Here is a 13868-nt window from a genome sequence, read left to right as displayed (position 1 = left end):
TGAAGGAATGGGCTAACAGACGTGAGGTGACTTCCAAGGTAAAAATCTTGACCAATCAAATGAATGGTCATATCATTAATAGGAAAATGCCAGTTTAAAATCTGACTTTTTTGCTTTTTGCGTGGCTTGCAGGATCTCAGTTCACAATCAGGGACTGAAGTTGGCCATGGCAATGAAAGTTAGAATCCTAACCATGAGGTCACCAGGTAATTCTTGTGGACACGCTAAATTTAAGGAGAAAGTAGCAAAGAAAGATGACACAGGGTAGGTGTGTATCTGAGTGTCACCAAAATAATTTAAAAGCTGAAGTTGTGACAGTGAATAAGCCTAGAGGCACAAGAGCATCTGTGTGTACATGTGTGAAAAACACTGGGGAGAAAGCCTTTGGGGAACACATACATTCAAAGGTAAGAAATGAATCGATCAATTCAAGAAGGAAAAGAATTTACAATGTATAAACAAGTCCTCTTCTCTGAACTAATTCCTTTAATGTATATGTATATTCTATGATTAGTTCGACTCCAGGCATTTTCTCCCATAGTTTCCTTTTGGGCCTCATATATCAGTATCTTATTTGAGATTCTAACTACTTACATTGCTCTACTATAGGGGCTGATAAACTCTTTCTGTAAAGGGCCAGATAATAAATCTTTAGGCTTTGTGAACCATATAGTCCCTTTTGCAACAAATGAACCCTGCTGCAATGTGAAAGCTGTCATAGACAATATGTAAATAAATGGGCATCAGTTAAACTTGATTTACAAAAACAAGTTGGGCAACCCACAGTATTTTTGCCTAGAGAATTCCATGGATAGGGGAGCCTGGTGAGCCACAGTTCATGGGGTCTCAAAGAGTTGGACACGACTGAGCGACTACCACACACACACACACAACTGAAACTAACACAACATTGTAAATCAACTGTAGTCCAATATAAAATAAAAGTTAAAAAAAAACAAAACAGGTGTGGTCCAGGTCTGGCCTTTGGGTCACAGTCTGTCAACCACTGCGCTAATGGATAACACAGCAAAACACACACACACAGACAGACATACACACCATCCTGTCAAAGACAACATGAAAATAACTTGGTCTCATGAACACATTTTTAGAAAGCTGATTTGACCTCTGAATGGAGACATAACATTAGTCATGCATATACATACCAAAAGGAATGTCAAAGTCTTCCAAAGGCCGGGAACCATCATGTTCTTGTTGCTCCTAAATGAACCCCAAATGATCAATTTATGACTAACTCAAAGACATATATTATTTTGAAAAAAATATTCAATAGCTATGAGGAATGTTGATTTGGGGTGGGGGGTTTAGTTTCAAATCTTATAACTCTAGAAATATTTATTCTATCAAAGTAATTCCACAGGTGTTCATGAAATTCACAGATCAAGCAACAAAAAAGAGCATTACCAATTTAATGCAGTTACTAAATTATGCAATTTTCTCCTGCAGACTAGCTTTAACTCTCAAATAGTATCAAAACTATTCAAAGGACTCGACACTTAAGTGCCACCAGACACGTTCTTGAGGACTTACTGAAAGAGAGTGCTAAGATTCAAGTAAACAAAACTATTTCTGTTTTATTTAATCTCTTGTTGTATATATAGGTAAAACAGTCACCAAATTTAGAAAGAACGTTTGCAAAGATCTGACATAAAATAGAGGCTGTATAAAAAACCTGTGTTGGGGAAACCCTAAAGGCATCTAAAAGAGGTGGGTGAAGCTATCACAGGATAAACCCACAATATGCATTAAGATGTCCCAGAAAAGAGTCAGAGTGATTTAAAATACAAAGTCACATAAGCAGATGCTCTAAACTACAGTTTTTGATTTGCCAACAAGTTTCTTTTCATATTCATAACTTTGTGTCTATCCTGTATGGAGGGATGCACCCAGGACTTTTGTAATGATGTTAACACATTATTGACCAGGGGATTCTTGCAGAAACCAATGCCTGTGGCCAGCGACTTGTTATGTAAGTAAATATTCAAACATCTCTGGTCAATAATGTTTGGGTAACATAAAAGTGTTAATACACCTCTGGTCAATATGTTGTTAAGAGCCTCCTAGCCACAGTCAGAAGCTTCTAGCAATCAGACGACTAAATAAGCCACAGACATTCTGAACTCTGTGTACACGCAGACCAGGGAAGAATGCATTGTAGTTTTTCTGTACCTTGGGTTTCACAACTACTTCTGAATCATTATCATTAATGATGATATTCTCCGGTTGGAAAGTCACACTTGGTTTTCTCCTTAGTTTCTCTGATCTTTCTTCTTGCAGTTCTTTTTCAGCTCGTCGTCTTTGTCTGTTAAAAATCACAGTGTAAAGCCTATTTTTACTATTTTAGGAACATCAGTTTTTCATCTGTATCATGCTATATAAGAAGACAGTTATGAAAATTATGTCGATAGATTATTTTCAGTGGCATTTAATTAAATTAGCAAGATATTCTGCTAGAATAAATACAAGCAAAAGTCAGGGACACAAGAAAGTTATTTCTAGTTCCTCTACTACTGAACTGACTTGTCTGTTAGTCATGGGAAACTCAGCTTAGAGTTACACATTTCAGGTAATTTTCAAATTCTCTTTTCTGCAGATTTGAAGCTGGCCCTGGAAACCCTATTAGATACCAGCATTGACCTATTTAAAGAAGTCAGGCAAACTCAGGCTCCAAGGAGGGAACCCCAGGGAGGAGGAAGGAAGGCCCAAAAAGCTACAGGGAAAACTTACTTTGAAGAGGGTTTACTTAGAAAATATGGAAGGAAAGAACCATTTCTGGAAAGAGAGCCCTGGTAGTAGATTTTAGAGCCTGATAAACATGAAATTTTAAAAAATATTTTCCAGACTAAGTAAAAATCCACCATGAATACATGTCTTGAACATCCAAAACACTATATATGCTCTTCATGAAAAGTCACGGCCTTACTTTTCACATGCACATTTCTTAGTGCCCTGAAACAATTCATACCTCTGTGCTCTGTATGAGTCTGGAAGATATGGTAAGATGAAAAACAATAAACGTTATGTCAGTGTATTTAATAGTATATAGAATATTTCATGATACCAAATATTTGCTGCAAAAGATGACTGCTCATCCTGTTAAAGAAAAAGTTAAAAGAAACCTCCAGCCTACTGAATGCCAGGAAAGAATTCCTTAATAGCATGTAAAAAATACTAGTATTTGTCTCTCACATTATAGGAATTTTTCTCATCACAAGATGTATTCAAATGCACGATACTTGACAAGGAAACTGAATATGGCTGAGAGGTTGAACCAGATAATTTCCATCTATTTAACTGTATTACTGTCACTAATAATAAACTTGTTGGTATGTTTGCAGGTATATGCTCAAATAAAACTTCATTTAAAACTTGCCTTTTTCTACTGTCCGTCCCTTGTCTCAATTCAGATGATTCTATTTTGACCTTCAGAAGCTGGAGATGTCCAGGATCACCTTGTTCAAAGAAATTATGTGTCAAGTTCTGTTGCCTTTGTTTAAATGCAATGAGGTTTTCAAGTGGAATAAGTTGTGGGTTTTGGTACTATAGAAGAGAAACAAAAGGACAGTAATTTAAAATTACAAACATGTCAATTAGACATGTTAATAAAAACTGAAAGAAAAGTTTGTTTAAACTAAGCTGTGCAAGTGACAGAACATGTCCGAGTTAACAAGTGCGAGAAGTGTCCAAATCTTAAAGTATAAATGATTTTAGAAATCATTTCAGAAATTTTCTAGAAGTCCTCATTTTCTTAATTTCTTTTTCATATTAAGAATCTTACTTCTTACAATTACAAATTAAGTTATATAATGCCTAGCTTGGATTTAAAATTCTTTGAAACTGGGACGATGCACAGGGTGGAGATTATGGATGGAACAAATAAGCGATACGTTGGTAACGACTGTTGCTGGGTGATGGTATAACTTGGGGGTTTATTATGCTATTCTAATTTTAAAAAAGTCTTTAAAACCTTCCAAAAACATATACTTCTCTACTCCTTCAGTTCTTTCCTTTTGTTCATAGTATGTTCAGAAGAAAAGGAGGCATGATAAGTATTTTTTCTAAGGAATGACCACTTCTTTTCCCAGTGCCATTTTAGAATCTTAGCAGGGTACCAGAGAATGAATCACTCAACTATACTGACTTAACAGAAGTAGAACCTGAATAGTCTGAATCTCATTAATCAAAGGTTACAACTTTAAACATGACTTGGTGGGTTTATAAAGATTTAATCTTTGTGTTTTAAGTATTTAAAAAAAGAAACTTTTTCATAAGTAAAACTACTTACAGATCTGGGTCTATTTAACAATTTTAACCTGTAATAGATTTGAAGGAAATCATATTACAATTTCTAGGAACCTCAAACAATGTTCTCTCACTCTAGACAGAAACACACACTCATACACACACTCCCCTACACGTATAAACAAGAATACTGGTCATATTATTTTACTTATTTCTTCTCTGAGCAGGATCTCAGACATATCTATGAAAGAGTCTAGAAAACTCTGGTACTGATGTACAAGAAAGACCTAAAACCTCTGTGTGTGCTTAATTGCTTCAGTAGTGTCCAACTCTGCGATCTCACGGACTGTAGCCCACCAGGCTCCTCTGTCCATGGAATTCTCCAGGCAAGAATACTGGAGTGGGTTGCCATTTCCTTCTCCAGGGGATCTTCCCGACCCAGGGATCAAACCCACGCTTCTTATGTCTCCTGCACTGGCAGGCAGGTTCTTTACCACTAGTGCCACCTGGGAAGCCCTAAAACCTTTAAGATACCCAATTATTATTTTAAATCAAATCTGTATATTATTTCCAATAACAGAAGCATTATTTTTTGAAAAATAAATGTGTTAGAGCCTTTCATTGAGTATACATTTATGCTATGAAAAATGCAGGAATGTGCTTTTGCAACACTCTGCAAAAATCATTACCATATTTTCTGGGCCTATACATGAATGAAGTAGTGATAATCTTGGGCATTTTCTTTCTTCTGCCATGGTTCTAACAGGTATTGGTGGAACTGTAACGGATACTCTTGAGGTAGAAGAAAACATGTAAGGAGGTTTAAGTTGCAGGTGCAATAAAGGAAGTCCAGAGGAATTCTGAGAAGATATCTCAAAGAGTCCTGGTTTAACATCAAAATTTTTTTCTGGTTTCATAAACGTTGTAGAGTCCTGTTGAGGTGTCAAGTTTTCTTGTCCAACACACTGATTCAAGTTCATGTGCTTTGGGATTTCTTTAATTATTGTTTCTGCCCATTTTTTCGGCTCAACTGCTTTTTTTATGGCCTCAGTATTATACTGGCTCAGATTCAAATGGGACACTGAAGTAGTGGCCATTGCTGTCTTTGGCAAAGGAGGCTGTGAGAAATCAGATAATCCCCAAGCCTCTCTAGGCTGTGGCAGAGGACTGAAGGGAACTTGAGGAACTCTTTCTGTGTGGAAGGAAATGGGCTTAAATTCAGGCTTGGGCTGAAATTGAAGCAAAGGGAAACCATCACTAGGTCTGGAAGTATTTGCAGTGGGGATAAGTCTAGGTGTCTTTGGAATGGCAGAAGATGCGGACAAAAGGTGGAGGTGAGTGTTTCCAGCAGGGACTGGAGACAAAGAAGTGGTTGGTAAGCTGTGAGATGCTGGAGTTCGTCCTCTGTTCTGGGGCTGACCTTCTGATTGACAAAAAGGAACACTCCCGTGTGGAACATTCTGGAAGAGAAAGGAAAAACTATGATGTAATTTTAAAATATATTACAAATGCCTTATTTTGTAAATACTGTTCAATATGTTTTAGAGTGGGTAGAATATAATAACTACTAAATAACTCATTTATTCAAATAACCAACCACTGAAACTACGAGGAAAACTTCAGTGGTATTTTAAAATGCATTACCTCTAAGTTTCCATTACTATTTTCATTGGATTGCACAATTTCTTTATGGCAGTGTGGGCTGTTCTTGCCAGGCTCTCTGGCACACTCTCCCATGGGTTGTGGTTTAATGAAAAATCTCTCCTTCAGATTTCTACTGGTGTCTCCCACATCATTACTCCCTCTCATGGGGTTTGATCCTTGGCTTCCCACCAAATGCACAGACTGGGACTGTTGTAGAAGTTGATGCATATCTGGGAGGTTAGCAAAGGATGATCCTACTATTTGCATTAGGCTCATGAAGTTGATCTGTTGCAGCTAGAATAAAATAAAAATTATAGAAACATCTTAAAATCTAATGAAAAGACCCAAAGAAGCAACAATTATCTGAGTATTCCAAAATAGTCATACTTCCATCTTAGTATCTGTCACAACCATAAATGCTGAGTATGAAGCACAGCTGGGAAAGATCTAAAAAAAAAAAAGGAAAAAAAGAATAGCTTCCTGTCTTCAAGGAGGAGTCAACTAGGACTATGAACTCATAATGCAACTTGAGACCATCTGTGAAGCAGTTTAGATAAGTATCCCAGGGATCATAAAGGAGTGAGCTGATGGAGCAGGTGAGGATAACTAGATTGCCTAAATTTTTAAAATTTTTATTTATTTTGTGGGTGAGGATAATTAAAGAAGAATTCCTAAATGGGCATGTGAACAGGTTTTCACGAATGAAAAAAGTAGAGATCAGGAAACAGGTGCAGAGTGAGGAATTCCTGTGAAAGGGCTATTCGAGTGAAAGGCAAAGGTATGCACAATGCTTGACAAACCTCGCACAACGGAATCACTTAAGGAGCAGTTAAAAAATCCCCATGGCCAGGTCTCACCCCGTGCCAATAAAATCAGCATCCGGGGGATCTGAGCCAGGACGAGTAGTTTTTAGGATGATGAGGTGACTTCAATGTGCAGAAAAGCTTTCGGATCACTAGTACACACACTGGCTTGGATGGAGCAGGAAATTTACAGCTAATGAGAAGAGAGGCTAGCACAGTGGTTCCCCAGCTGCAGCATGCGTCAGCGTCACCTGAGGACTTGCACTCTTTGATGAGCACCATCCCCAGAGTTTGATTCCAATCGGTCTGGGATGGGGGCCTGACAACCTGGGTGTCAAATATCTAAGTGATGCTGATGCTAAGGGTTCAGAGCCCACACTCAGAACCACTAGACTTGGGAGGGTATGGTGGGAAAAGAGGGAAGAGAAAAGCTGTACTTTATAAAATAAGCCAAGAAGGAAACCCGGAAAGCCTTTTTTTTTTTTTAATTTAGGTTCCCCAGACTTACAGACATGGGGCAGTTGGAGAAGGAAAGAGAGGGTGGGAAGAATGAGAGAGTAACACAGAAATATATACATTACCATAAGTAAACTAGATAGCCAATGGGAATTTGCTGTATGACTAGGGAACTCAAACCCAGGCTCTGTAACAACCTAGGGGGTGGGATGGGGTGGGAGGTTTAAGAGGGAGGAGACATAGGTACATCCATGGCTGATTCACGTTGATGTATGACAGAAACCAATACAATATTGTAAAGCAATTATCCTTCAATTAAAAACAAATTTAATTAAAAAAAATGGAGGTTCCCTTCAATTATAAAAGAAATACATGCTTATTACAAAAAAAGCATAAGAAAGAAAATAAAAAATGATACATAATCCATTCCCAAAAATAACTAGTATTAACATTTTTAGCATGTCTCCTTTTACTCTTTGTATTTTAAAACACAATTGATATTATACAGTATATAAATCTGTACCTGAAATTCATTGAAGATTTTTAGAACAGAAAAGTAAAAGTATTAGAACAATATCTGGAGAAGAAGATCTCAGAAATGCATATTTAAGACAACAGAAGTGTGAAGTTCTAAGAATCTAAGGTTGGTGACAGTTACAGAAATAGCAAATATGGAGAAGGAAATGGCAATCCACTCCAGTATTCTTCCCTGGAAAAATGCACGGACAGAGAAGCCTGGCGGGCTGTAGTCCATGGGATTACATGACTGAGCACTCACACATGAGGAGGATGGAGGGAGGCGGGTTGGTAGCAATAAACTGGTAAAACCAAAAAAAAAAAAGAGAGAGACACACAACGTAGGCAAAAGAATGAAGAAGACACTGAACATGCACAGTGAAAGAGGGAAAGATGACTCTCTAAGACAGCGACTCTTAATCTTTTGTGTGTATCAGAATTATCTTGAGAACTTGTTAAATATGCAGGGCAGTGACCAGCAAAGACTCTAGGTAATCGAGAAAACAAGTTTGACAAATGCCTCTAAAACTTGAAGCAGGGGACTTCCTGGCAGTCCAGCGGCTGGGGCTCTGTGCTTCCACTGCAGGGGGCATGGGTTCAAGCTCTGGTCAGGGATCTAAGATTTCACATGCAGTTTGGCCAATAAATAAAAAATAAGTAATATGTGAAAATCAGAAACAAAAAATTAAAACTTTAGCCTGGTAAAATAGGTGATGCTACTAAAGAGGAAAGGGAAATAAGAGATTCAGAAGAATAAGAATAAAATCAGTTTCAAGAAGTTCCATGGGATGGTGGAGCATGTTGAAAAAGTCTTTGTTATCAGGGCCCATAAATTCAAAGAGAAAATTAGTGCCCAGAATTGCCGGTATAGAATGGTACACTACATCACATAGAAAGGTATGAAAGTGAATGTAGAATACATGAAGAAAAGAACAAATGTGAGGGGAATTAATGTATAAGGAATACAACAGAAAAGGGAAAGGGAAATGATTTTTAAATTCTTGGTAGAGAGAGAAAAGGATACCAGATGAGAAAAAGATGACGGAAGGCAAAGTGAACAACACTTTAAATGCAGGTAACAATTTCAAGCCAAATATGACGTGACAGGCTGTGTCAGAAAATAAACTCCAGATACCTTTGAGCAGGGGTTGGCTGGTCTGCTCAGCCACCTCACTTTTGTCAGCAGCTCTGGATTACCAAGAGCTCAGAAAAAAGAAGTCATCAGGAAAAGTAGGGAACACAGTGGAGACTCTAGGCCCAAGAATTAGGACTTCTGAATAACAAAGGAAAAGTGCCCAAAGCAGGGAAACCCTGTGATTTAATTTTAACTCGTCAGACTCCAGAAGTTTGTTCGTATTTTAAAACCTGACGTATATACCATGTGCAGACTTACTTGGTTAAACGGAGATGTGCTTACCTGAACTAATTTAAACATTTCATCTTGGAGCATCTGCCTAACAGAATCGGGAGACTGTGATAACTGAGCCCTGGGTTCATTTCTCTGGGTTGGCTGAGCTGTTGGTCCAGGTGTTTGTGAAGCCACTGTGACTCCATTTGACGCCAAAGGTGGAGCTGAGGAAGATTTATCTTTACATGCAGAGACTGGAGTACTATGTGGAAGCATATAAATAAAAAGCACACATTAATCAAGAAAAAAAAAACACATTAGGTGTTTATGAGCTGAGTATTTTGATCCTACTTTTTTATTCTATTTTAAAAGCTTTCTGGAAGTTTTCAGGAAATTTAAACCTTTCTAAAGCCTATCTCACTGTATCCCTCAGCCCCCAGACACATTTGTCATCAGCAGAGCTGTTCATCCGAATGCCATAACTAAGGCACATGTGATGTCTGGCCAGCCATGGACCCGGCCTATGGTGTTATAATGCCCAGGACAGCTCACACATTTATTTTACTTGCCTGGTCCCTGTAGGCATCTGAGTTTGAGACCTGTGCAATCGTTCTGATTAGCTGGACAGATGATGTCATTTGGCTTAGGAATATACTTCTTGGATTAAATTTAAAGATCCAGAGTGGATTTAAGAAAACTGTGGAAAGTATGGGTTAAGAAATATGTTTAATTCTGGGCTTCCCTGGTGGCTCAGTGGTAAAGAATCCACTTGCCAATGCAGGAGACACAGGTTCGAACCCTGACCCAGGAAGATTCCACATACCACGGAGCAACTGTGCCCGTGTGCCACATCCATCGAGCCTGTGCTCGAGAGCCTGGGAACCATAGCTTCCAAGCGCGTGTGCCCTAGAGCCTGTGAAGTCAGCGCGATGAGAAGCCTGAGCGTCACAACCAAAGACTAGTCCCCACTTGCTGCATCTAGAGGAAAGTTCGCACAGCAACAAAGAACCAGCACGGCCAAAAATAAATAAATGTATTTCTAAAAATATGTTTAATTCTAACATGGGTAGGGCAAACTCCTGCTGTTCTTCAATAAATGTGAACCAATAGTATTGTGAGTATTTCATTTCCAAACAAATCAGAGAGTTTACATTAATAACTAAATCCTAACAAAAAATGCTTATTTAGAAATCAAAATTAAAAGTCAAAGTAAGTTTTTGTTTTAATAAAATGATTGTTTGAGGATGATTCCTTAAAACACAGGAGGTATTCAATATTTTATAAGCAAATCAATTTAGGGAGCAGGTACTATCATGTCCAAATGAACTGATCACTGTCTCTAAAAAGAAAATAACATATTAAACTGTGTTTAGATTTATTTGGATTTACACTCATTCCCTTTCAGCAATAATATGAGCCTTTTTATTAAGCATGTGCTCGATAACAGAATTCTATTTGGGAGATCCATGAAGAACAGACATTACAACTTACTTGCCTGTTTTAACACAACTTTATCGGCCATTGCTTTTTAGTAAGTAGCAAGGAGATAAATTTTAATTATGGAGAATTTTTCTAAAGCAAATTTATGCTGTATCATTCTCTGATTTCAACACCATTTATACACTTCAACCATTGGAAAAGAAATTCAAAAGATAGAACTGGATGACTATTCTCTGAGAGAATTAAAGGCATTTGATATTTCATGAGAAATCTGCTAAAGGCTGAACATGAGCAAGAACTACCTCTTTCAATAACATACCCATGACTTCTCTTTTTCGGAAGAGACTTGTTCTAAAATAGTTCCTGCATATCTTTAAAACACAACTGTTACAGGAAAATCTTTCAATGAGAAACGTAAAGTTGTCAGAAATGGATACCTATTTTGATCTTTCAAAGCGTAATGTTGATTTCATTTTACTTAGTTTTTGGTCAAGATGTTTAGTAATTGTTTCAAAATGGTAAAGCAGGCAAAGTTTTTTTCTCTTTTCTATTTGTAATTATATCAGAATGGTACAGTATGCAAAAATGCTTACCTAGAAACTTCTGAATTTGTATCTATACAAAATGAATGAGAAATGATGTGTTCAAGATCTGTAGAGGCTTCGATCATACTGTAATTAAAGATTAATAATCAATTAGGAAGATACTCTTCACATTATCTAAGATACAGGTGATCTAAGGCTCAGCCATCTAAGAGTCTAAACATCCTCTAATCCTCTGTAATGTTTAGCTCATAATTACAATCTATTTACATTTGTCTCCATAGCAATAGTAAGAGATTCAAATAAAAGCAAAGAATTTGTCTGGATGGCTTTAATACATGACTTGAACATTATTAAATTCTGTCATATTAAATTCTATCATATTCTGTTTGGCAACAGAAATAATATAATCCAAAATGAGTGGAAATGAATTTAGCTGGGACCTCAAACTTCACCTGGGAAGAAGCAGACACTTCGCTCAGAACACTACAGAGCCCATTATCACATCTGAAACTGCAATGACTAGTTTTTTATTAATAGAAACATTTATATTACTTGTAAAGACACAGGACATTAAATATATTCTTTTATTAATTATTCACAGACAGCCTGAACAAAATTTGTACATAAGAGAAAGAGAATTTAACTGAATTGCCTTCCTTAGTCAAAGTAATTCTAAAAATTCAAAACTTCAAAAATCCTAACAATTAAGAAATCACGCCCAAACTGCAACATATGAAAACTTGTCTTCAGCTATCCTTGAAGCAATAATAAGCTAGCAAGCAGAGAATGTGTCCACTGAAGCCCCGTGGACAGTGTGCAATGATCATACCACAATAGTGAAAGATCATACATATATGTTTTGACTACTATGATTCTTTACTTTTACCCAATAAAAATGAAACTAGTAGGGACAGGGAGGGCCTTAATTAGCAGGTGAATAAACTCTGGGTATTTCTAGCTATATTTTAAGACTGATAGTGATAGGAGAACAAAAGGTCTTTTAGACATTATTTACCTCACTCTATCAAAATTGAGAAGTATTAAAAAAAAATTGAGAAGTATAACATTTACTAAAAATCATCATTACCATTGCTATTAAACTGAAGTTACCATTTCACCAGGAACACAGTATCACTGTAAAACATATACTGTCAATTATGAGGAAAAAGACTCCTCTTCATCACGTGAATCCCAGGTGAGCCCTGAAAGCCCCCCAGACTTGTCCCCCTTACCCCTTCTGTTCAGTTGATTCTTCCTCCATACACGTCTCCTGTGGTTCTTCCCTTGGACACTGAGCCTCTCCTGTGGAATGCTGCTAAAATTAATAGTACCCAAAAAAGAAAAGAGGGGAAACAGGTATTGTTGTCTGTGGTATCTTGGGTTTCACATTAGTCACTCGCCTGAACAAAAACAGTCTGAAAGCAAGTGAGAAAGCAAACAATGAAGTATCCTCCCGGCCCTGCTCTGACCAGATCTTCATCCTGTGATCCTCAAGCCCAGCACCTCAAGCTGCTGAGTGTATGAAACTGCAAAGACAAATGATGCCACTAGAAATCATTTACAATGTATTTATGACGTATCTGTAAATTACACACACATTACTACCTAAGTACAACGGAACTTTGAACTTGGGTTTGCACTGCGTAGGTACACTGATATGCAGATTTGTTTTTTCCAATAAATACATTACTACACAATCTGGGGGTTGGCTGAATCCACACCAGGCCCAGGAACCAATCCTCTGTGAACACTAAGGGATGGCTGGACGTGCATTCTTGACTGCAGGGAGGGGGGGTCGAAGCCCCTAAATGCCATGTTGTTTAAGGGCCAACTGTACACTGTGAAAACAACTAGAAAATGAGAAAAAAAAAAACACTAATCCCTCTTAAAGGAATTGTTTCAATAATTAGAAATGTCTGTGTCTTACCTGGAAATCTAGTGTATAGTGTTTTGAGAAAACAAATAATACATAAAAGTGCATGTATGCGCAAAAGCTGCACACTACTGATGAACTTATACATTCTGAATAAGGAACACCTGCAGCACTCTTGGCTAAATTAATTTACTACAGCAATTTATGAAATTAACACTTCATTACCTGAAAGTATTAGATCTTACTAGTAACACAATTTCTGTGAAAGAAAAATGCTGCATGGCTATACTTTACGATTCACAGTATACTTTTAAGAGACAATAGCCTTGGTTGGGTATACTGAATAAAACACTATAGTGTTACCATAGTATGATTTGAGTAACTTTATATTTACAAAGACTTCCCAGTAACTCAGTGGTAAAGAATCTGTCTGCCAACACAGGAGACATGGGTTCAATCCCTGGGTTGGGAAGATCCCCTGGAGAAGGAAATGGCAACCCATTCCAGTATTCTTGCCTGGGAAATTCCATGGATGGTTGAGCCTGGTGGGCTGCAGTCCACAGGGTCACAAAAGAGTCAGACACAACTGAGCAACTAAAAAACAACAACAACAATCCATATTTACACACTTACCTTTTCTAAATGCTGTGGTAAGGTCTGCATCTGCATGTAAATGGCAATATTGGGACTTTCAACAGGTTCTTTGGCAAACATTTTGGCATCCTCTATGGGGAAACAAGAGGAAAGAAAACATGGACCTTTTGAAAGTTAATCAATTTACTGTTCAGAAGGTTCAGGAATATTACAGGAAACATGATGGCAGAAACATTTCCTATCCTCCTTACAAAAATATTTTTTAACACCTAGAGACAAACCCTCTTCACCAAGTGAGTCCAGACACACCTTGAAAGGGCTTATATCAGTGTGTATAATTCCATATAAAGCTCTGAGAGTTGCTGTTTTAAAGAAGCCTGCCAAGG

At 37.5% G+C, this 13868-nt stretch overlaps 1 protein-coding gene across 11 annotated transcripts in view; it reads right to left on the bottom strand.

Annotated features, from left to right (window-relative positions):
• CPLANE1 (ciliogenesis and planar polarity effector complex subunit 1) overlaps window positions 1-13868 on the bottom strand; it is a 116902-nt gene that overhangs the window by 54053 nt on the left and 48981 nt on the right. For 10 of the 11 annotated variants that reach the window (XM_055555261.1, XM_055555262.1, XM_055555258.1 and 7 more), the window contains exons 29-37: window positions 13522-13613; window positions 12248-12330; window positions 11064-11141; window positions 9100-9292; window positions 5908-6201; window positions 4953-5723; window positions 3395-3561; window positions 2191-2323; window positions 1167-1221 (exon numbers count right to left, since the gene is read on the bottom strand). In XM_055555261.1, coding sequence (XP_055411236.1) covers window positions 1167-1221; window positions 2191-2323; window positions 3395-3561; window positions 4953-5723; window positions 5908-6201; window positions 9100-9292; window positions 11064-11141; window positions 12248-12330; window positions 13522-13613 — 1866 coding nt within the window. The remainder of the gene's footprint in view (window positions 1-1166; window positions 1222-2190; window positions 2324-3394; window positions 3562-4952; window positions 5724-5907; window positions 6202-9099; window positions 9293-11063; window positions 11142-12247; window positions 12331-13521; window positions 13614-13868) is intronic. The other variant, XM_055555252.1, reaches the window with a different exon arrangement.

The sequence above is a fragment of the Bubalus kerabau genome, chromosome 18, assembly GCF_029407905.1.
Source record: "Bubalus kerabau isolate K-KA32 ecotype Philippines breed swamp buffalo chromosome 18, PCC_UOA_SB_1v2, whole genome shotgun sequence".
Taxonomy (NCBI): Eukaryota; Metazoa; Chordata; class Mammalia; order Artiodactyla; family Bovidae; genus Bubalus; species Bubalus kerabau.
Note: the sequence above shows the minus strand (reverse complement) of the source record. Positions and strands in the feature narration are given on the sequence as shown.